Raw genomic sequence first — 24,137 nt, 5'->3', positions numbered from 1 at the left:
TAACCACACTCCTATTTTTGGACATTTCGGTTGCTTCCAAGATTTAGTAATTACAAACAGCAGATAAATATTTTTTTGCACAACTCTAATGATTACCTTAGGATAAATTCCAAGAGTTGGAATTGTTAGAGCAAAAGGCATGTGCATTTTATGGCTTTTCATATTTTCTGCCAGATTGCCCTACAGTTTACAGCCCCACCCACTGGATCATGAGAGTGGCCTGCTCTTAATTAATTCACATTGCAGCTCCATCCCAAGATCTTGGGAAAGATAGCTCACTGGCATGAGATGGTCATTTTGTAGCTTGAAGAGCAGGCTGTAATAGGGGCTTATGAACCATCATTCTTTTCCTTTACTGAAATTCCTGTCACCTCGTGTCTTTTGGTTAGAGTGGGAGATTTTAATATATTTATTTTCTTTTGAAAAGGAAAGATGAGTGGGAAAAAGAGAACAAGATTTTTGTGAGCAATGTGCAGTTGTGTGTGTGAACGGTCTCTGTATTTCCTGCCCCAAACATTGAATCAGGTTCTATAACGTTCCTTTGTGGACTGTGGGCAGTTGGGGTCATACACAGCCATGTAGATACGAGTGCTGGGTATCTGAATGGGTGACCCACCTATCCCGTCCCCATCTGCAAACCTGATCTGTCTCTCTCTGTATAAGACTGAAGCAGAGGTAATTAGCAGCTGGAAGGCCCTGTATATGTGAGAAAAATCAGGCTAATAAAATTTTTTACATTTTGTGGAAGAATGAAGAAATGGGCCATCAAAAATAAATTATGCTTTTAAAATACAGTATTTCTTATGGAAACTTTATTAAAATATTTTCCCCTATAAAGTCTTTCATCTGAAATATATAAGAATCTTTTTGTCTTAGGAAAATGTATTTTTAATGGTGTCAGCATTTATCCATTGAAGTGAAAAGATGTTGATGGTGCTGTGATTCGTAGCACTGCTTTTGTAAAAATTAAAGAAATTTTCTTTTACTGAAATACAGTTGCTGTACAATATTATATATGTTACGGGTGTATAGTATTGTGAGTCACAATTTTTAAAGATTATATACTCCGTTTTTAGTTACTATAAATTATAGGATATATTCTGCATGTTGTACAGTATATCCTTATAGCTTATTTTATACCTAATAGTTTGTACCTCTTAGTCCCTTACCTCTGTGGTGTCCCTCCCCCTCCCTTCCCCCTGCTGGCAACCACTAGTTTGCTCTCTATATCAGTGAGTCTCATAGCACTGGTTTTTATTCTTGTTTTGTCTGTTAACCTAGCCATGCTGAGGATATTTGATCCTAAGGCAGAGGCTTTCGGCTAGTATGGTATCAGGTGATACTGGTGCTCCACAGATGGGTTACAGGTATCCATCCCTTGACCGCTGTGCCGTGGAGCCATGGGAACTGTTCTGTAGGTTCCATAATGTACAGCACTTGGGAAGCACTGCTTGAATGACCTGTTTTGGCTTTTGGATCCCTTGGAATATACTCTAGGTTCAGATCAGCATAAATGTGTCTGAGCGTCGTTACTCAGCCTCCTGTAGATTAGTCTGATATCATTTGGGGAGAATTGAGAGATCCAAAAAGCTTTGTCTCTGCACTAGAACTAGAGTAGAACTAGAGTTGCTGCTATATATGAAAATAGATAAAAAAAAAAAGTTTCTTCTGTACAGCACAGGGAACTATATTCAAGGGATAGTTCAGGTATCTTCAGTGCCCTATGCCCTGGAAAAAAAGACCTAGCTAGGCTTGGTTTTTGCAGTCCTGTGTTCTGTGAATTGTCCCACAAACAATGGGAGATGCAGAGGTAATCAGTCATTGTGAAGAGCCATTGAGGAGCTTTCTGTTGCTGGGACCTGTCTCTTAATGTGTTTGTCTTGTCTCGCACACTCTGTATCCCTGCATCCTTGGCTGTAATGTACGTACGTGTGAGCAAGTGCTGAATGCCTAGGTTTCCGCTTGAAAGTTACACTGTAGCAGAAATCACCTTCTCATTGTCTAAGTTTTGAATGGAAGATTCTGAGTGATAGAAAATTAGACACTAGGCATTTGTAACAATACTTCAGGAAGAATCTATCAGCTCTTTCATGTTAGTTTTCCCTATTTGTTGTCTTCATTGGTAATAAATTATAAAAATAGGACCATAAATTGAACCTCAGACTCTGTTACTAACTAGGTTCCCATCTTAATCACAGAGTGTGTGTTTTCCTCCCATCTCTCATTGAGGGCTGGAATCATTTTGCCAGTGTTCCTGGATGTGTGCACTTACCAACCAGGGAACTAGATTTTTTTTTTTTAATTGAAGTACAGTCAGTTACAATGTGTCAATTTCTGGGTACAGCACAATGTCCCAGTCATGCATATACATACATAATAGCTTTCATATTCTTTTTCATTAAAGGTTATATTACAAGATACTGAGTATAGTTCCCTGTGCTATATAGAAGAAACTTGTTTTTTGTTTTTACATCTGTTTTTATATGTAGTAGCTCATTTACAAATCTTAAACTCCCAAATTTATCCCTTCCCACCCTCTTTCCCCAGTAACCATAAGATTGTTTACTATGGCTGCAAGTCTGTTTGTTTTGTAGATGGGTTCATAGTGTCTTTTTTTTTTCTTTCTTCTTCTTTTTTTTTGATTTCACATATGAGTGATATCGTAATGGTATTTTTCTTTCTCTTTCTGTCTTAGAATGACGATCTCTAGGTCCATCCATGTTGCTGCAAATGACATTATTTTATTCTTGTTTTATGGCTGAGTAGTATTCCATTGTATAAATATACCACAACTTCTTTATCCAGTCATCCATCCATGGACATTTAGGTTGCTTCCATGTCTTGGCTATTATATATAATGCTGCTGTGAACATTGGCGTGCATGTATCTTTTCAAATTAGAGATCAGGGAGCCAGATTTTAGCATCCAAGTTGTACATGGGTTCTTATTTAAAAACTAATCATTTGTCATATACTTAACAGCTATAACATGTACAAACACTTACATGTATACATGCATATATTTATATCCTTATATCTTCTGAAATAAAAATGACTGTTTTATTGCATTATTTAATTGTATTTTACTCTTACATATAACAGGTACACGGGGAAAAATGATTAAATGCAGAATGATGTATTTGCTCACATTGCCCTGTATTTCAGATTATTAACCAGTCCTTCTATTGGCCTTGTCAAAATGTGTTTATAATTAACATAAAGTAATAGAATAACATTTGAATTCCTGTTAAAAGTATGCTTAACTGATACAAAATAGTGTGAGAGACTGGATTATTTCTTCACAACTCTTATGATAGCACCTTGCTACTTTTGATAGTTTTATAGACTTCGCAGTAGTGATCACCTTTAGGAATCATTATTCTTTTATATATGTCTATCATTGCCGATGTCCTCTGAGTAAAATAAGAAATGCATTATTGAATTGCCCATTTATTTTTTATCTGCTGTTTTGAGACCACTCTAAGGAATATATTCTTTTTTTTTAATTAAAATAGAATTAGTGACTAAACTTACAGCAGATAATTTTTTTAATTAATAAAACTTTGTTCATAGAACAGTTTTAGATTCACAGCAAAACTGAGCAGAAAGTATAGAGTTCCTCCATACCCCTACCACCCACTCATGCACAGCCTTCCCAGCTGTGCACACCTGCACCACAGGGTGTTTTTGTGACAGTAGATGAAGAAGCTGCACTGGCACATCATCATAACCCAAAGTCCAGTTTACATTAAAGTTTGATTTTCGTGCTATGAATTCTGTGGATTTAGACAGATGTGTAATAATGTCAGGTACTCACCATTGTAGTATGATATAAAATAGTTTTACTGCCCTAAAAATCCTTTATGTTCTACCTGTTCATCCCTAACTCCCCCTTAACTCCTAGCAACCACTCATCTTTTTGCTGTCTCTGTAGTTTTATCTTTTCTGCAATATCATATAGTTGGAGTCAATGCAGTATAGAACATTTTTAGATAACTCTCTTTAACTCAGTGACATGTATTTAAGTTTCTTCCATGTCTTTTCATGGCTTGGTAGCTCATTTCTTTTTTTAGTAATTTTTAATATTCCATTGTTTGGATATACACATTCGTGTATTCATTTATCTGCTGAAGGACATCTTTCAATCATCAAGTTTTGGCAATTATGAATAACACTACAATAAACATCCATGTGTAGGTTTTTGTATGGACACAAATTTTCAAATCATTTGGATAAATTCTAAGGAGCATGACTGTGGGCACTACAGTAAAAGTATGTTTTGTTTTGTTAAACACCCTCCAGCTGTCTTCCAAAGTGGCTGTACCAGTTTGCCTTCCAACCAGTAATGTATGAGAATTCCTGTTGCTCCACATTCTTGTCAGCTTTTGATTTTGTCAGTATTTTGGGTTTTGGCCATTCTAATAGGTGTGTACTGGTATCTCGTTGTTTCAATTTGCAGTTCTCTAGTGGTATATGATATTGAACGTCTTTTTATATGCTTATTTGCCATGTGTATATCTTCTTTGGTGAGGTATCGGTTAAGGTCTTTGACACATTTTTTAATCAGGTTATATGTTTTCTTATTGTTGAGTTTTAAGAATTCTTTGTACATTTTGGCTAATAGTCTTACATCAGATGTGTTTTCTGCAAGTACTTTGTCCCAGTCTGTGGCTTCCCATTCTCTTGAATGAAACTAAATGAAGTTTAGTTTATGAATTATTTCTTTAATGGGTTGTGCCTTTGGTATTACAGCTGTAAAGTTATCTCCATACCCAAGGTCATCTAGGTTTTCTCCTATCTTATCTTCTAGGGGTTTTAAATTTAGGTCTATGATTGATTTTTGAGTTACTTTTTGTGAAAGGTATAAGGTCTGGATCTAGATTTATTAATTTTTGCATGTGGATATCCGGTTTTCCAGTACTGTTTGTTAAAAAAACTGTCTTTGCTCCTCTCCATTGTATTGTCTTTGCTCCTTTGTCAAAGATCAGGTAACTGTATGTGGGTATATTTCTGGGCTCTCTGTTCTGTTCCATTTATCTGTTTGTCTGCTGTTTTGCCAATATAGTTGGAGTGATATCCACCATGTTTGTTACTATTTTCTATTTATTGTCATTGTTCTTTGTCCCTGTTTTTGTCTTCCACGCTTTTTCCACCATTTATGGTTTTGTATAATTTTATTTTCTCTCCTTTCTTATATATTGTTATGTTTCTTTTTTTTTTACTTTTTTAGTAGTTGCCCTAGAATTTGCAGTATATGTTTATGACTAATTCAAGTCCACAAATAACACTATTCTGTTTCATGGATAGTGCAAGCATCATAAAATAACAAAATATTTCTGATTCCTCCTTCCTTTATCTGCTCATAAAAGGCATCCCTCATTTCTGTTACGTTTTTGATCACTTGTGTTTCTTTTTGGATCTTTCTTAGAATTTCATTTTCTCTACTTATATTATCCATCTGTTCTTGCATATTGTTTACTTTTAAAATTAAAGTTCTTAGCACATTAATCATAGTTTAAGAAATTCCTAGTCTGGTTATTTCAACATACCTGCCACATCTGACTCTGGTTCTGATGTTTGTTTAGTCTCTTCCAACTGTGTTTTTTTGCCTCTTAGTATGCCCTGTAATATTTTGTTGAACGGTAAACATGCGATGCTGGATAAAATGAACTACAGTAAATAGGCTCTTAGTAACATAATAGTAAGATGTAAGGGAGAAGAAGTGTTCTTTCATCCTGTGATCACATCTGATTAGTCTTTTGGTGAGCCTGTGCCTCTCAGCTGTGTAATTCACTAGATCTTGTTAAGAGGAATTTACTGCTCTGATATCTTTCAAATGGAAATCCTCCCTCGGGTGGAAGTATCAGAGGATTTTTCTCCAATAATTCGCGCTCCTTGAGAATAAAACTCAAAAAGTGTGGGGACACCCTGTAGCTGGAGTTTTTTGACTCAGTTTTGTCCATCCTGAGCCTCCAGTAGTTCTTCAATTACAGCTCACCTTTCTCAACCCTAGCACTGGGGTTCCCAGCGAGGTTTTTGTTCTGGCGAGTTGTGGTTCTCTGCGTTCTCGTCTTTCTCTGCAGATTTTTCGAACAGCAAATTGTCTTATGACCTCACTTCTCTGGTGGATCTAACAAAAGCTGTGATTTTTGTTTATTCAGCTTTTTACTCGTTATGATGGATTGATGGCTTTAAGGCTTCTTACGTGGTGGACCGGAAACTGAAAGGCCCCAGGGATATTTTTAGTACTTCCAAAAATGCATTGTTGAGAACCTACTTCTTTTCCTCCCTCATAACTCTCTAGGAATTTTCTCAAATAACAATTCCAGTATTGTTATGTAATCAGAGAATGTGGCCTCAAAGAGGAAAGGCCCAGGGAAGTGGGAGATCTGCACAACACAGAGAGCACAGCAGTGTGTGGTTATCATACGATCGAGTAGTTTGTTTAAAAATCTGACAAGTAGCAATCTTTTTGGCCAATGCTTTTTCGGACAAGAACAGAAAAGATTGATTTTCCCGTTAAGAATAAAGTGTTTTAAAACTGACTGCTGTGTATAGAGGGAAAAAACAAAAGTATCCAGCCCATGGCTTCCTTTTACAGGATGCTAAATTTTGAGCAGAAGATAATGGTATAATATGTCCATTTTTCTCTTGTTGTGGAATTGACTAGACATTAAAAAAGATTATAGCACTTGCAAATTAGATAACATTATATCATAGATCTGTGCATAATGAAAATATTCGCAAATATCAGTTGATAGCCCACTTGAAGCTATGTGACAGGATTCAATGAATCAATTACAAATGTAACTTAGTAAGTCCCTTTCAATTCCACTTACAAATTTTACAGATCTGTAGTAGTTTAATTTTATCTGTAACATGAATATACATGCAACTCTTTGTGGGTGTGGGTGTGGGTGTACTTTCCTTGTTAAAGAAGTGTCGTGACCTTTTTATACTTAAGACAGTTAATCTGGATAAAAACTGATTTCTCTCACCTGTTTTCCTTTTAACCTGTTTGGTTCTTTTTTTACCTCACAATTTGAACACCCAGTTATTTCTTTTAATTTCACAGATAATATACGAAATTTATAAAAAGTGAGAAAATTTGTCAAACAAATGTGAAAAACATCAGTCCACATCTTCTCAGGTCCAATTTTGAATGTATATCCTTTTAGCTCTCTCTCTTCCTCTCTCGGCACCGCCCCACCTTCCTCTCTTTTCTCCCCTCTCTTTCTCTCTCTCTCTTTCAGTTGTAAGCATTGTTTTTAAAGGTATGGGAACATATTCTTCTGTCGTCTCTTTTCACTTACTTGTGATCATACGTCTACTTTCAGACAAAAAGCTACATATCATAAACTTAATAAATATTATTTGGTGGTTTGTATGTTGTCCCATAATCCAGTCAACCAATTCCCTATCGTTTGGCAACAGATTGATTCCTTTTGGTTCTTTTAATACTGTAAGCGGGACTCTGTTACACACGCTTAAGTAGGCGCTTGTTCAGTCATTTTCTTAGGGTAGCATTTGCTTTTAACTTCATTGTTTTTACCAGGAAGCTTGGAGGCCTTGATGTGTCTTATCCACTTGTGTGTCTCCAGCTTTTTTTCAGCTGAGTAGGCTTTCAGATTAATGTTGAAAGAAAAAAACTGAATTTTGCAGTATTTGAGGCTATTGTTCCTGTAATTTTATACATTCAAAAGGTGGTTCATAATGGACTGATCTTTTGGAATAAGCCATGTACTTAATGAGCAAGATAAACTTTACCATACTTTGTCCTTTTAAAACCTAACAGATATTTTTGGTTTTAAAGATAGCATTTATCTGATATTGTGTTAAAAATAATGCTCCTAAAATAAATCTCTTTATATTGAATCTAAATAACCATACATGCTAATGATAGAATATGTAAATATGTTATATAGTATATATTGTACATATGTAGTACATAATCATATACATGCATTATATATAGCCACATATAGAATATGTAACCATATTGTAATATGTAACCATATATAATACTTAAACTTCTTTTTAAGTTACTTTTAGTCCTTTTGTACTAATAGACTTAATTTATTATTTTTCCCTTATTTGACTCTTTTTGCTTAAGATGTAGTCAAATTCTCTAAGGCTTCCTTCCTTAAATTTTATCTGGCATCAAAGATCAGGGAGGTTTTTCCCTCTGGGAAGGTTAAATTTAAGTTGTTTAAGCCTTTGACCTAGTTGAGGGAGTATTTCCCCTCTGTCCCAAGGGGTCTCTGACAGCCAGCGGAGTAGAACAGGGTAGCAAGGCTATCACTTACGAGACAAAGACGAACAGGAAATGAGAGGAAAGGTTGGCTGTGATGGCCGAGGATTCTGATAACACAGTTCATGTGAGCAAGCAAGGGAGAGGTTTCCCTGAGTAACAGGGTCAATGATGACGTCATTCCTTGAGGGACAATTCATCAAGCAGAGTAAGATTTTCTACTGTCCTTCCTTCCTTCCTTCCGGGGGTCAGGGGCAGTGTATGGAGGTCAGAGATACCGAATTTGGTTTAGATCTGAAAGTCATGGCATGCCCATGGAATGTCCAGTTGGTGATGTTGACCGATCAGTTGGAATATAGTTCTTGGTCTTAAGAGAAACAGGTCAGGGCTGGAAATACAAGATTGGGTCCCAGCAGTTAGTTGCTGTCATTCAACTGGACGATTATATCACCGGCCTCTTTTTCAGTGGAGACACAACTGAGACTGTAGATAGGTTAATTTTTCATTTTATGGGGCTTTTTTTTTTTTTTTTCCCAATTGCCTGGGTTTATAATCACACTGAGAGGTCTGACGAGGGAAACGGGCTTTTCTGTCCTATCACAATCTGAAGGGAAACCGAGGCACCTGGAACTCTCTCTCTGTCCAGGAAGGGCCCACATTTCCCCCTATTGCCCAGAATGGTCCTGCCTCCAGCCTCCTGCATGTGATAAAGCTCCAGCTCTGGGAACAGGAGGAGCCCCTGGGGAGCTGCTGGTGGGCACGTGGGCCTGAGCAGCTGGGGCTGGTTGGCACCCTGCTCAGCCTTGGCCTCCACAGAGCCTGGACAGAAGGGGAGGCCCAGCGCTCACCTGTACGATCCACACAGGACGTATCTCCAGTCCGAGATGATGAACTTCTCCTGGATTTGGCCGGCGAACTTCCTGCCTGACTTGGCACAGTACACCTCTCCTTCTACGCTCCGGATGGAAATGTTCTTGAGGTGACTCCTGCACTGAGGACTTTTAGCATCCTTGGGCATTAAAGGCCTGGGGCACTCCTCCAATCTTGTGACATTCAAAACATCTCACTTTCCTACCCATCTCACTCCCACCCCAAGTCCCAAAAGGACTAGGTGGATGCCAGCGGGAAGGTCATGGTCTCAGTACTGGTTGAGGTCTACTGAAGTGATGGTGTAGAGAGCTTTATCCAACAGGCATGGAAGGAAATCCCTACGTGTAGTTCTAAATTTTCTAATAGACATATTAACTTTTTTTTTTTTTAAAAAAAGTAGCTTTAATAATATATTGTTTAACTCAATATAACCAAAATATCATTTCACCATTTAGTCAATGAAAAACTAGTGAGAATGTTCTGTATTCTCTTTTCACACCTAGTCTTCAAAATCCAGTGTGTATTTTATGTATAAAGCACCTCCAAAATTTGGACTACTCACATTTCAGCTGTCAGTGGCTGAATGTAACTACTGGCTACCTGGGCACCCTAGGTGTAGACTGTGTGTATCCCAGTGGAAGTGAATTTGTGGGTTTGCCTTTCCGGCATGTTCTCCCATCTGCTAAAAAGAAATCTTTTTAAAAAAAAATTTTCTGTGAATCTGAATTGGCAGTGAGATGCTCTAGAGACCTCCTACCTCTTACATCTTCTAATTTTTTACAAGAGGACACCCTTCCTCCTCCTCTTTAGCAAGGATATTGTTGTAGTTTAATTTACATAACCTGTGGTGATTTAAATTTGTTCTTTTGGTCCAGTACAACTAGATGGAACTAACTCCTGGGGTTCCCCAAGAATGTTCGTTCTATTACCACAAGGATGTATTGGATTCTGTTACTTAAAAGAGAACATTCCTAACAAAATTAAGAAAATATAGACAGATTTGTATTTCATTTCATATTGTGAAATAGTCTGTTCTTTGTTTTACATTCTTTTTTTTTTCACTTTTTTTGAGGGGGGGATTAGGTGTATGTACATGTATGCATGTATGTATTTATTTATTTTAATGGAGGTACTGGAGATTGAACCCATGCTAAGCATGCACTCTACCACTGAGATGTACCCTCCCCTCCCTGAAATACTTTGTTCTTGATAGAGGGTTCAGTCCCAGTTTCTGTGAAGAAAAGTGACATATTCATCATCCAGCAAATTAGATGTAGAGCCAAGAATGAAAACTCTTATATTCTAGTTTCTTATTGAAAGTTAAGTTACCGTATACATTTGGGTAAATACAATTTCTTACTCTGAGGAGTTTTGAGGCTAATTTGGTGATCCTCACTGGCCATGTCTAGGAATGAGGCCAGAGATCTCCCTTGAGTTGTTATATTAACACCGAAATCCTTACAGGTGTCCTTCAGTTCTCACAGCTGGAAATAACGAGCCAGTTCTTGTGGTTCCTTTCTGGAAGCTTTGCACTTGTTTAGGGGGAAAATTTGGATATACAGAAACAGGAGAAGGAATTCAAACAAAATAATAAAGCCACTTTGTAAAACGTCTCTAATTTCCCAGCAGGTGTATTTTAAAGTAAGCTGTAACTATCATTTATAACCAGGTATTATTTTCTTTTTTCCCCTCCATTTTGTTTCTTTTATTTCCCTTCTTCTCACCCAAGCATCCACCTCTCTTCCATGTACACACACACACACACAAATATAAACACATAGATCACAAGGTTTATTTGGAAAACTAAAAGGGGTGCTAACTCCCTTTTTAAAAAATTGAAGTATAGTCGGTTTACAATGTTGTGTTAATCTCTGGTGTACAGCATAGTGATTCAGTTTTGTGTGTGTGTGTATATATATATCCCTTTTCATATTCTTTTCCATTATAGACCACTACAAGTCACTGAATATAGTTCCTTGTGCTTTGCAGTACGGCCTTGTTGTTTATCGGGTTAGAATCTCCAAATCCCGAACTCCCAATTTATCCCTCCTCCTTGCCCTTTCCCCCTGGTAACCGTAAGTTTGTTTTCTGTGTTTGTGAATCTCTCCCTTCCTTCCTTCCTTCCTTCCTTCCTTCCTTCCTTCCGTCCTTCCTTCCTTCCTTCTTTCTTTGTGTTAATTTGTTCATTTGTGTCTTTTTTTTTTTTTAGATTCCACATGTAAGTGATACATATGATATTTTTCTTTCTCTTTCTGGCTTCACTTAGTATGACAATATTGAGATTGTATTTATACTATTGGGCAATACAATTCAACATAAAATTAAGATTCTATTCTACTGTGTTAGTAATATCAGTAATTATAAAATAGTGCTGCTTAAATGGGACACCCTCCCCTACCCTCTTGACATTTGACCATTTCTGAGGGCATTTTTGATTGTCACAACGAAGGGGGTGAGAGAGTGTTCTGGGGTCTAGTGGTAGGAGGCAGAGGTGGTGCTCAGATCTCTGAGTGCACAGGACGGCGTACCCAACACAGAACTGTCTGCTCTGAATGTCTGTGGTGCAGATGTTGAAAAACCTCGGCCTAAAAGAATATCTGAGTTATGATGGACTTCCCTAACAAATGTTTCCTATCTCTGAGCAGCATTTAATTTAGAGGTGTTCACTATCAAGTAGCAGAAAAAGGTAATAGAAACTTCCTGGATACAATAAGTTATACAGGTTCAAGATTATACTGTTTCTGTTTTTATAGGACAATTTTATTAAGAGGCTGGAGGAAGTAACAAGGCCAGAGTAAATGCTATGCAGTTATAGAATTTCCTAATAAAAATGTACTTCTGATTTCCATTGAATGAATTTTGTTTCTTTTCTGATTTTCATTGTATTACATTTTAGAATTTTAGAAGTTCTGTTTTATGGGAAAAATAGCCCTGGACTTAATTTATCCTCACACATACCTAACAGAAATTCTAAGATGGCATAAGTATGGTTGATACAATGAGGAAACAGAGATGGGGAAAGGCATTCAAGATGACAAAGATGTGGATAATGGCATGGAGGTGTTATTATCACTGGCTTTCTATTGTCCTGAATACGGGCAGATTTAAACATTTTAGCCACTTGGATTTATTTTATCTCCTAGGTAGTTCTTCTGGTTTCCTCAAATAATTTTGCAAGTTTTCCACAACTCAAGTTACAGGGCACTCTGTAGGTGTCTTCTCCTGCAGAGGCTGTGTTGTAGAAGCAACTATCTTTCTTTAAAACAGTGTTTTTCTGGGTAATTGTGTGAAAGGAAACTACAAGAAAAGGCTTTTAGCACTGCATCAAATAACATTTGATTGCCAGGAAGGGCTAGCAACCACTTCATGGTTATGCCTGGGAGTCAGAGCATATTAAATGTCTTCATTGAAACACCCATGGAGAGGTGAGCTGTGTATCTGTTACTGGTGTTCATCCTCATAGGTTTAAACAGATAAAATAGTTCCATGTTGCCATTCATTGTGAGAAATGTATATTAATTGTGTAGCTCAGTCTTCTATCAATTGCTATCATTAGTATTTTTATCAAAGCTACCATTTCCGTTCTAGTATAATAGTTCATATAGAGCAATGTAACACATAAAACTGAGAGGGTTCTGTGAAGAGTCAAAAATCAGATGAAGGCATCCATTCTTAAAAGTAAGTTTGGGTAGGATGGGTGAAATAGTATTACTATTACTACTACTGATTAAAATTATTTAATAATAACTATTAATATAATATATGTTGTGCTAAAGCATCTTATACACATGATCTCATTGAATCCTTAAAATAATTCTGTGAAGTAGAAAATTTCTGCATTTTACAGATAAGAAAACTGAGAAGGGTTAACCCAGGGAATCTGTTCATTGGGCCCGTGTTCTGGGCAGTATTCTATTCTAACTTACATTTCTATAGAATCACGAAAGTGTAAAGAAAAAAAGTGTAGACTTGAAAGATAGAATGCTTTTGAAAAGGTGAAAGAAGGTAATCAGAATTCTTGGAGATGGTGGTGGATAAAATGAAAGTAGATATGTAATGGCATTGACAATAAAAATGTCAAATTAGTATAAGATTTGGATTATACATAAAATTTAATTATTACAACTAAAGACATCATTTGAGGAATCTGGAAAAATCACAGTTGGAAGTGGATATTCTTGAAAGCTCACAGATTACATTTTGGATTGAGCCTATGCATTTGACCATTTGGCAGCCAACTAATGTCTTTATTGTATTTATAGTCAAGTAATGTCTTTCTCCACTGCATTCCCAGGACCTATAGTGCTGGGGGAAAAACAGGAAAGGCATGGCCATTTTAGTGATGTGTCTTACAGGATTGTCCAGGCAGTGCAAATGATTATACCTTCATATTTTTCATATAATCTGTTAAAAGCAATTACTTTTATTATGCTTTTTAATAATATGACAGGCACCGCATGCTGCTTTTACATGCTTTGACAGTCGTTTCTTGGATGACATAAACTGTGAAGGTCATTTTTTCTAGCTTTACTTTTTTGAAACATAACATTAAAAACTAGTATCATGCTTAGGATTTTCAAGGAATGTGATATTTTACATTTGGCACAAAATCTTAATAAATGTTTAAAATATAGACTAGAAGGGAGTCCATATAGATTCTGGGGGTGAATATAAAGACTAGTTTACCTGTTTAGCAGTTTACGTATTTTTCTGTCCACTGAGAAGAACCTCGAGGTTAATCTTTTCTTTTTATTATCGTTGGAATAGTTCTGATTTAAGAATAAAATTAAGTTGGATTTGTATTTCTCCTCAAAACTCTTTTGCTTATTCCCAACTCTTCAGTACAATTTATTCAGGCTGTACAGGAGACAAACACTCAAAAACTCATGTTTTAACAAGATAATCCATTTTGGGTTTGATAAGGAGCCACTTGACGTCACTGCAGATCAGGGAAGGTGGAAATGTAGGTCAATAGCCATTTCCTTGTTTCCTACAGAAAATAAATGACTTAATTTTTGATAGTAATTTTCATTGTCTTCAGGCTCAGACGACCAGTGATGTTATTCTATTACATATTCCATTCAGTATTCTGGATGTTTTTAAATTACTATCCAAATGACTTTTCCTAAAGGGAAATGGCCGATGGATATGTTAATGTGTAGTACTCTTAACGCATACTTTGGTGAAGATCTGTTTTTTTAAGTTTTTTTTTTTAAAGTTACATGTCTTAAATTTTTAAGTTTTGATAACCGTAGCAGTCTGTAAAACAATAAATCCTTGGGAAAATGTTAATAAAGACAGTGTTAATTCTTAAATATGTAGCTATTAAGATGACATCTTTTTTTAAAAAGTATGATTGATTTACAGTGTTGTGTTAGTTTCTGATGTACAGCATAGTGATTCAGTCATACACACACTTATCCTTTTTCGTTATAGGTTATTACAAAGTATTGAATATAGTTCCCTGTGCATATCATAGGGCCTTGTTGTTTATTTTACATGTAGTAGTTTGTATCTGCTTAATCCAAAACTCCTAATTTGTCCCTACCCCCTAAAATGACTTCTTTATATAGTTTTTTCCTTATTTCAGCCAAACCCGTGTTTCCAAGTTTGAATAAATTTGACTTTATTAGTATCTGTTAAAAGATTTGAACATACTCCACTTGAGAGAAATCTCCTATGTGTAACAGATCCCGAGTAGGCAGAAATGTATTGAAATTAAACAGTATCCCTGAATATTCATGTTTCCCAGAGTGCAGTAGGTCCTTTACTAGATACTAAAGAAATGTGATGTGATGTGTTTTTCCTCCTGGGCTTCCTGCCTCAACCTTCCTGTACGATGTAGAAAAATCAATGCCATCTTGAATACTCCTCCCAGCTTTTACCCCATTCGTACTTCCTCCTTCTTGGTCAGTCATCAGAAGCTATTCATTCTTCCTATGAACTGTCTCTCAAATAATTTTCCTCCTCTTTGTTCCCACTGCCAGTGCCTTGGTCAATCCCTCACCCCCCCCCCCCCGAGTTACTGCCTATGAACTGGTTGTTATTCCTTCTGCATCAAATCCTAAGTGTTTATAAGCCATCTTCCAAAGTGTGTCTAGTGCCGTCTTCGTAAACGCAAAGCACAAAGCTTCAACACATTATGTTTTGCTTCACGATGCCCCATCACATGTTATGTGATGCCCAGACACACTTCTCCCCATGTACCTCGGGTTCTCTTGAGACAGGGAGCTGTTCCCACTTGTTCACTTGGGCCCCTAGCAACTAGCGATTGCAGGCATTAAAGGCATATTTTTAAATGAATAAATGAATTGCCATAACGTATAAGACCTTTTGCCACCTAACCCCAAATTACCTATCTGGTCTCATCTTGTTTCTTCTCCAGTAAACTCTATGATCCAGCCACATGAAATCCTTTATTATTCTTCACAAAAAAGGGGTATTTCATTGTCCTATGATTTTGCTTATGCTCACCTCCCATCTGTTTGTCAGCAATCAGTTATCATCACCTGGGTCAGGTGGACCTGGAGAATGAATTGACCTTAGATTTATTTATATTTACTCTTTTCATTAACCTAACATATACTGAGCCCACACTATGTGTTAGACTCAGCTATAAGTCTGGGGATAGGGATACTGCTGGGAACAAAAAGACAAAGTCATGGTCCTCCTGGAACTGACATTCTAGGGTAATAGATAAAGAATTCGCCAGGTAGTGAGGAACACAAAGATGGAATAGAATATACAGAGGCCCAGATGAGAGAGTATTTTTGACATGGTTGAAATGTAGCTTGAACAGTGTGGTAGAAAATGGAGTTGAGTAATTGGTTAGAGGCACGTTGGACAGTGGCTAGAGGTGCCTGCTATAGGACAGGGTCAGGACTTCAGGCTGACCTTCACGTGACCTACTTTCAGTGTGTCTTTGCCTTGCTTCTCCCCCGGCAGCCCTGGTTCCCAGCCTTTTGATGTAACAGGAGCCTGAAGAACCCTGAGCAGAGTGGCTTGGACACTGCTGGGCTCATCCAGCTTTGCAGCCAAGGTCAGAGGCCCCAGTAGTTGAGAATCTCTCTCCCAGTAGCATTGGAAAATAGCTGTTAGCCCAGAGTTAGACTGTCTCCCAGTTTTATAACCTTGGGCAGATTACTTAATCTCTCTGAACCTGAATTTTCTTATCAAAGATAGACATAGTGAAAAGAAGTTGTTGGGGGACTAAATAATGAGAATGAAACTCTGTAAAACTTTCTCTCTTCTGTTCACTACTGTTTCCTAAATATCTAGACAGTGCCTGGTACTCAGTAAGTATTTTTCTGAATGAATCAATAAATGAATAAATGAATGATATAATAAAGGTAGAACACACGAATGTATGTTCATGTGTATGTAAGTGCTCAGTAAGTGGGAGTTACTGTAATTATAGTTGTTTATATATATGTGGCTTTAGATATATAATTACTATACTTGCTGTTATAGTTGTTATATTATTACTTTTTAATTATGAGACCCTGTGGTCAAATCGTGGTTGTGTTACAAGTGTAGTTGTCCAGGTGTGGGCCCTGTCTACTGCGCTGGCCTTTCTGCCCAGACTCATGGTGTCTGTCCAAGCTTGTGTCCAGGGCAGGAGGCCTGGGCTCGGGCACTTGGTAGCTCTCTGATTCTTGTCTGCATCTGTCCCCTGGTTGTGGCCTCTGCTGTGGCCAAGCATGCAGAATTAGTTTCCACTAACCCTGTTTTCTGGAGAGAATCTTGTTTCTCATTTCCTTTTTCAGAACTGAATTCACTTCCCTCTTTTCTTTCTTCATCCTTATTTTTAAGAGATAAAATCGACATATAGTATTATAGAGTCACCATGCTGTACATTACATTCCTGTGACTTACTTTGTAACTGGAAATTTGTATCTTTTGACTACCTTCACCACTACGCACATGGACACCCACACCCCACCTCTGGCAGTAGGCAGTCTGTTCTCTGTATCTATGAACTCTTTTTTTTTTTTTTTTTGTATTTTGTGTGTGTGTGTGTGTGTGTGTGTGTGTTTTAAAGATCCCACATACAAGCAAGATCATATGGTATTTGTCGTTGTCTGATTTACTTCACTTAGCATAATGCCCTCAAGGTCCATCCACATTGTTGCAGACGGCAAGAGTTCCTTCTTTTTTATGGCTGAATAATTCCCTTATCTTTACGTGACATCAAGACCACTTGTTAGCCCGTCCTGATACCTGATACCTGTTCCTACACATTTGCTCTCTCCCCAGAATTTTACTTCCTGCCCTGCTAAACTGAAGTTTTGCCCTCCCTCTCTAGGGTTTGGTTGGTGATGAGTTGGCACATCTCTTGCTGTGATATTTTCCTGATTTTTTACCTCATTTCTATTCTCCAGTCCCTGGCTTTGCCCCTGTTATCTCTCATGGTACCTTGTGGGTCTCAGATGTGGTGCGGATACGTTGAGATGACTCTGCTATAGCAGACCCTCCCTGCACGTGTATGGAGAGGTTTGGCCAACTCATGACCCCAAATATGTGCAGCTCTTGAGAATATGAATGACAAATAATTTTTTTATTACAATTAATTGTATTAATCTGGAGTGGAAAGTGTTTATTTAGAAGTTCAGAGGACATTTCTAAAAGTTTTAGTGTAAACTCTCCACTGTGGTAATTTGGCACTTTACCAACATAGAAAACATAATGATTCTTCCTGTCAGGAAAAAGTGAGTTGCTGCATTGCATATACAGACTGACCAGTTCTGATGAGAGACGTGAGTCCATGTTTCAGTGTGAGGTGATTACGGAAGGGTTTTATTTTTGAGGCTGATGACAGATATTTCAGAATAATAAATACATGGATCATTGAAACCACTGAAAGGCATTTAAGTTGAGAGTCCCAGTAGGTCTATGTTTTGGCTCTTAGATCGTTCAATAAAATAACAGTCGTTAATGAGATATCCACTCCTGTGCTGCAAAGCAATGAAAGATGAAAGTCTGGGCTAGAATGGCAAAGTCTGTGTTTGAACTGATGTGTATTTTGTACCATCTGAGGTCACTTAATTGTGCATATGCACTCAAACTAACTTATCAGTGTGAGGGTCTGTGAGCTAAGAAAAATATGCCTTTACACTGAATCTAAGCAATTATAAATTAATTGTGATGTTCTTGAGTATAAACGGTAGAAGATAAAGTTCCTGTCCTATCCAAGTACATGAAACTATTGTGAAAATACTGAATGAGCCACCAAGGTTATGAATATTTTCAAAACACTGGGTAGTAGATGAAATTACCATAGATTTTTCTGGATGTTGAAATCAGGATGGGACTGACTTGCTAAATCAATCATGATATATTTCTAGGATAGGAGTGTGTAATCTTATCAAGCCAAGAAAAAATGTTGCAAGATGGATTTAAAGGAAAAAAAATGTGAAATAGCTTTGAAAACCAGGGGCTTATTTGACCTCTCATTCCCTGCAATGTTGATACTCACCAGCGACCGGAAGTTGCACATTCAGCTCAGTGACCCCATCAGTTCAGCCCTGAGAGGAACTGTTGACTGTGGTTCCAGAGCTTCTCTGTTGGAGCCTTCAATAAGGTGCTCATATTTTTTTTTCTCATTTTGATTTAGGGAGTGCACAGAGGAAGAGGGAGGGAGAGGAGGGGAGAGAGGGAGTGTAGTGGTTAGGAGCTTAGCTTGGGCTGAGGCTCGCTTGGTTTGAAACTGAGCTGTACCACTTACTAGTCGTGTGACCTTGGAGAGTTTAACCTCCTTGTGTCTCAGATGCCTCATTTTCAGATAATAAAGCATTGACCTCTTGGGTTGCTATAAAGACTAAAATGAATACATACCTCTTAGCACAGGGTTTAGTCCATAGTAAATATGCAAATATTAGGTGCTATTTTTACGTTTGGTACCAAGATAATAATAAAATGGCTGTTGTTTTATGCTACCATGTGATTCGTTGCACAGCAATAGATAATGGAAACTGTTGGCTGGGCATAATTCTAATCTCTTAGGTGTGTTGGGCCTTCCTTATAGAGAGTAGGAATTCACTCATTCTCTTGTATTTCAGCACAAGTTTGGGGGGGTTGGGATAAAATAGTTATATTTTCTCTGAAGAAATGACCTTTTAATTGGTTGGACTGGCATATCTGTGGTGAAGGCTTGGGAAAAATTTTATTGTTGTTGGTTTTTATTGTTGTTATTATGGTAGAAGTGAGTCAAGAAAGGGGAGACGGTGACTTCTCTAAGTGTCTTTCTAACAAAAGCCTTATAATCAGATTCTAACCCTAACCCTTTTTCTATATGAGAAAATACTCAAAAGATGATAGTTTTAACTAGTTGGCATGCTCACATTATTCACCTTTGAGATTCTTTTCTGAAAGTACCTTAACCAGCTTGGTGCAGTGAATCCTGAATTGCTACTCACGTGTCCTAAGGGACATCACTGTTTAATATAACACGGGTATGGTTGGTGGGAGCAGGGGATTCATAGTTCTCATTCCCTGTAGCCAAACAAGAAGATTCAAGATGGAAACGTATTTCAGTGAGTGTGTCCTGTATTCAAGAAATCAAAACAAATACCAGTAGATACTTTTTGGTTTATGAGGGGGAAACCTTTAAAAATTAGGTCTATTGAATATTGACTAGCTGGTTCTTTATTACTCCAGCTGTGCAAACTGGATGACCCACAGTCTGGAGGAGGGAGAGGAAAAGACCTGCATTCTGGATGTCGGAGGGCAGATTGTAGTAGTTGACCTGGAAAGTCGCCCTTGTTCTATGTTTTATGAGATACGATACGATCATTGAGCATCAGTCCTTTTCTTTCCTGCTTATTCTATTCAAAGTATTGTGAGATGTTTGGATCAATGACGGGTGTGTTTATACTGCTTTTGACTGGGAGAGCTACGGTCAGCTGCACCACTGTGTTGCCAAATCTTATTTGGCAAATAGGAATATGCCGCGTACCACTCTCATTCAGTGCATGTGTCATCAGTCAACAGCCAGCTAATAAATCTGATGATAACTTTGGCTTTAATTGATAAAATTTACTCATATGAAATAAGTAACATAGGTGTGTGCACACATGTGTGTATGAATGTAAAAGCATACACATAAATTTTATAGTGTTGTATCAGATCAAAACGTTTGTTACAACGTAAGTGAAGAGCACATTACTAAAATTGATGACTATGTACTTTTATTTACCCCTTGGGAATCCACTGAGCTATCGGATTCCACAGAAAATGTGTTTTGATTAAGATCACCGCAAGATGTTTGACAGCAGTTTCAAATTATTAGAGTTTATTACATATTTAAAGTCTGCAGTCAGTTGAGATCGTATCTGATTTTAGCTTGGAGAGATTAATCTATTGATATTTTGTTCCAAGGTCTATATCCTCTATGCTGTACAATTACCATGCACTCTATAAAAACTGTACACCTTCTTGGATGGTCTGGAATGTGGTATAATGCTCAGTGCTTCTGCTTATGCCGAACAGGGTTAGAATCATGAATGCAGAGGTAATATGCTCCATATGCGTATAGTAGAACCTCCAGGCCTATGTACAGATTGAATCTGCACTAGTTGCAACAGTTTAATAATTAAGGATTGGTTCCTTAGCTTTGAACATTGTTATTTATAGTGTTTATTGTGATTCTGCTGTGTCTGATCCTGGAAAATCATGGAAAGAGAACTATTTTCAAGGGAAATTTAATTTCCCTTAATCTTCTTAAAAAAGATGGAAAATGTCTTTTTTTATATGAAACTAAAATGTAATCCTATCTTTGACACATGTAGAATTATTCAAGTATAGCAACAACAAAAATTATAATGAGAAACAGTGATATTTAAATGTACTAAATGGCATATGAACCCAGTCAGGTTTTCATGATTTATCTGTTTTTAACTTCAAAGACTCTGGTTAGCTTGCATTTTTTTTTTTTAAACAAATGAATTTATCACAGCCAGTGAGGAAAATGGTTAAAGAGTATCAGCTGTAAATTGGTACAAAGCACTAAAAGGGACATTAGCCTCTAATCAGATTCTAACAGTTCATTAAACCTGCTTTTCCAGAATCGCTCTTTGTCTTTTCCCCTCCTTTGCAAGGCATCTCCTTTCCTTTTCCTCTGGGCAAGACCTCCTCTGGGTAAGAAGCAATATCAGCTCGTCCTTCATTGTCTACCAGCCACACAGCCCCGGGGATGCTTTGTTAGGGTGGATTCCTAGCTGTTGTGGAAGACTGGGCAGTTGAGGGCTGCCAGCGCAGGAAGGCTTTCCTGGGGCTGGGAGGTGGCAAGCCACGCTGGCCGCTTCCAAGCAGGGAAGTAAGTAACACATTGGGATTTGAGATCTCTGCCTGATGTGTAAACAACTCACCAGCCTCCGTGAAAGGATTTTAAGCTTGGAACAAATGCACTGAGCTCACCAGTAATACTATAGTGCCTTCTGTTCTAAGCTATTGGGATGCAAAATCCCTAACAAATATGGACAAGTCAAAAGCAAACATTTAAAAAAAATGTATTCTGCCAGTTTTAATAATATTGTACATTTCGAAGAGGGGAACATGACAGTAATTTTTTTATTATTACCTAACAGACTAGGTAGGATGGAATTTTTAAATGCTCATCAATTAGCTCAGTTAGAGCGTAAATTTGCCTTTTCTTCTTGCTGTTGATTTCTCTGAGCAAATATTTGTGATAAGAGGCCCTATTCAATTTTATGTCTTTAGAGTATTTTTCTTAAAAAGGAGAGTCAAAACAAATAGGAGAAATAATTAGAGCTTCACTACACTGCACCCTGTTGGCACTATTTGGTAATAAAAACATTTAATTTATGATGTGTTGAAGTGGGAGTTGTTTTTATTTAACTGTCTGTTAGGGAGAAAAACAACTCTATGATAAAGTCCAAAGCCTGAAGGTTTAGAAATGCTATTAACCTTTGTCACAGTGTAGGCCAAATATTTAGAAACATATCTCTTTTTCTTTTAATAAGACCAGTTTAGGGTCATGTGGTTATATTCTAGTATTGAGTGAAGAAGCCATTCTAAAAGCCCAGTCAAATTTGGTCATTTTACTTGATTGGTTTAGTCTGTGTTCGAGGGTACCTTGGCATCTTTGGCATGTTTTAAAACGCGAGCCTGATTTTGGCCTGAAGCAAGCACTGATGTGTGGCTTTCCGAGTCCCTCACTGGTTTATTGACTTCAGAAAATCCCCACAGCAGTGGGAATTAGTCGAAAATAACCTTGATTTAATCTGTTTATAAATGTTGTTTGAAATTCTATTGAGCCAGGATAGAAATAAGATTTTCCTTTCAAGAGGTGGTACATGGAGCCAAACATATACCAGAACAGAAAACAAATTGTCATTTATTTGGTTATAACTTTAACTTAAGATGCATTCTTAATCCAAAACTTCTGTTAGCTGCTTCTAAAGGAGATATCTGAGGTTAAGAGGTAGAAATTTCCATTTGATCAGATTTGCTCTGATACCATAATTCACTGTCTAGTATTAAATTATCTTGTTTTTAAAATTACTTAGACTTCAACAGTAATATGAGAGTGTATAAATTTCCTCCTTTACGGATTTCTGTATGCAGTACGACCTCCAGCACTAAGGAAGAAAGAAACTTGCCTTGTATTTCCTTCCACTATTGCAGAAGTCTGATGAATTATTCCAGCCCCATATAAATTAATGTAAGGTTTCCTTACTCCAGTTTATTACCGTCTGACCTCCAACCCAGAGGTCAGAGAATCAGGCTGATTAATTCAGGTTCTTGGTCATTATTTCAAATGAAAGTTCGGAATGGCGGGATAATGCTGCTACTCTCACTTAATTATACCTCATTGTTAAAAAATTAGGTTAGCAGCACTAAATGTACTACAGTGAAGGAAAACTCTACCAGATGTCCTCTTTTGGATGCTTCCTGGCTGAATTCCCCTCTCTTCTTTTTTATTCTCAGAATATCAACACCTTTGAGAACAGAATGTTAATGCTTGATGGGATGCCGGCAGTCAGAGTCAAAACAGAGCTTTTGGAATCTGAACAAGGGGTAAGCACAAGTGTCCGATGACCCCCCACCCCCTTCTCTCTAAGATAGTGGCGGACATTTCCAGAGGGTCCTGAGGTTTGCGGAACCCTTCTGATTTTTCACTTGCTCAAGCTTTTCTCTCTTGTGTCAAAATCATGGGAGACCAAGGTTGATTCTCACCCATTTGCAACCTCAAATATTACTAACTTAGGAAAGATAGCTTCCTGAAGTTAGGAAGGCATAGTGACCTTAGAAGAATCATGTGGCTGTATTTAAATGAAGGTGTTACCAAATCAAAAGTTAAACGCTATTGGAACACTATTAAAAATCCAAAAGCAAAGAGGAAGTATCACAAAATAAGATGGGACTATATAACCTCAATGTCAAGATAGGTCGGTTCTAAGTTAGGAAATTACGGAGTTCAGGTATGGGACTGTTACTGTTTGTTTGCTGGATTTCTTTTTTGACATTTGTATTTACCCTTTTTCACAGTTAATGAAATTTAGGTCAGTGAGTTTGAAAAGCACATAAGAGCAAAAGCAAGCTTGTTGAACAATAACATAGCCAAATTGACAAATTAATTTATGGCGACTGAAAGTATAAAGACTTAAGAGCACAGCATTGACAAATTAATTTATGGCGACTGAAAGTATAAAGACTTAAGAGCACAGCTAGATTTTTTTTTTTAAAGAGAACATAGGTAATTTTATAATTGTTAACTTATAGCTTCACTAGTTAAAACTGTCATCAGTACAATGTGATTGCTGGCAGCATTGGCCTGCCACCTTTTGCATTTAAGGGAGAAAGCCCTGCCTACCTATCTTGTTAAAGCACCATGACTGAGGCAGTGCACGTGACCCCAAAAAAAGACATCAATTAAATAAATTTTTAATCTGAATCTTAATCAGTGTATCCCTTAGTCAAAAAAAAAATTCAAAACAAAACATTAGCAATGTTTTGTAATTGAGCAATCAAAAGATATTTTAAATGTGAATAAAATC

At 37.3% G+C, this 24,137-nt stretch overlaps 1 protein-coding gene across 14 annotated transcripts in view; it reads left to right on the top strand.

The window, feature by feature from the left end:
* The window catches only part of KLF12 (KLF transcription factor 12), a 405,368-nt gene that overhangs the window by 155,390 nt on the left and 225,841 nt on the right, over positions 1 to 24,137 (top strand). For 9 of the 14 annotated variants that reach the window (XM_045509132.2, XM_074378319.1, XM_045509135.2 and 6 more), the window contains one exon: positions 23,068 to 23,157. The exons of 4 other annotated variants lie outside the window; for them this stretch is intronic. In XM_045509132.2, the coding sequence (XP_045365088.1) occupies positions 23,068 to 23,157 (90 nt within the window). Of the gene's footprint in view, positions 1 to 16,137; positions 16,160 to 23,067; positions 23,158 to 24,137 lie in introns of those variants that run through there. One more of the 14 variants, XM_074378320.1, reaches the window with a different exon arrangement.

Source organism: Camelus bactrianus, chromosome 14, assembly GCF_048773025.1.
Source record: "Camelus bactrianus isolate YW-2024 breed Bactrian camel chromosome 14, ASM4877302v1, whole genome shotgun sequence".
NCBI lineage: Eukaryota > Metazoa > Chordata > Mammalia > Artiodactyla > Camelidae > Camelus > Camelus bactrianus.
The sequence above is the reverse complement of the archived record's forward strand: the minus strand, read 5'-3'. Positions and strand labels throughout refer to the sequence as shown.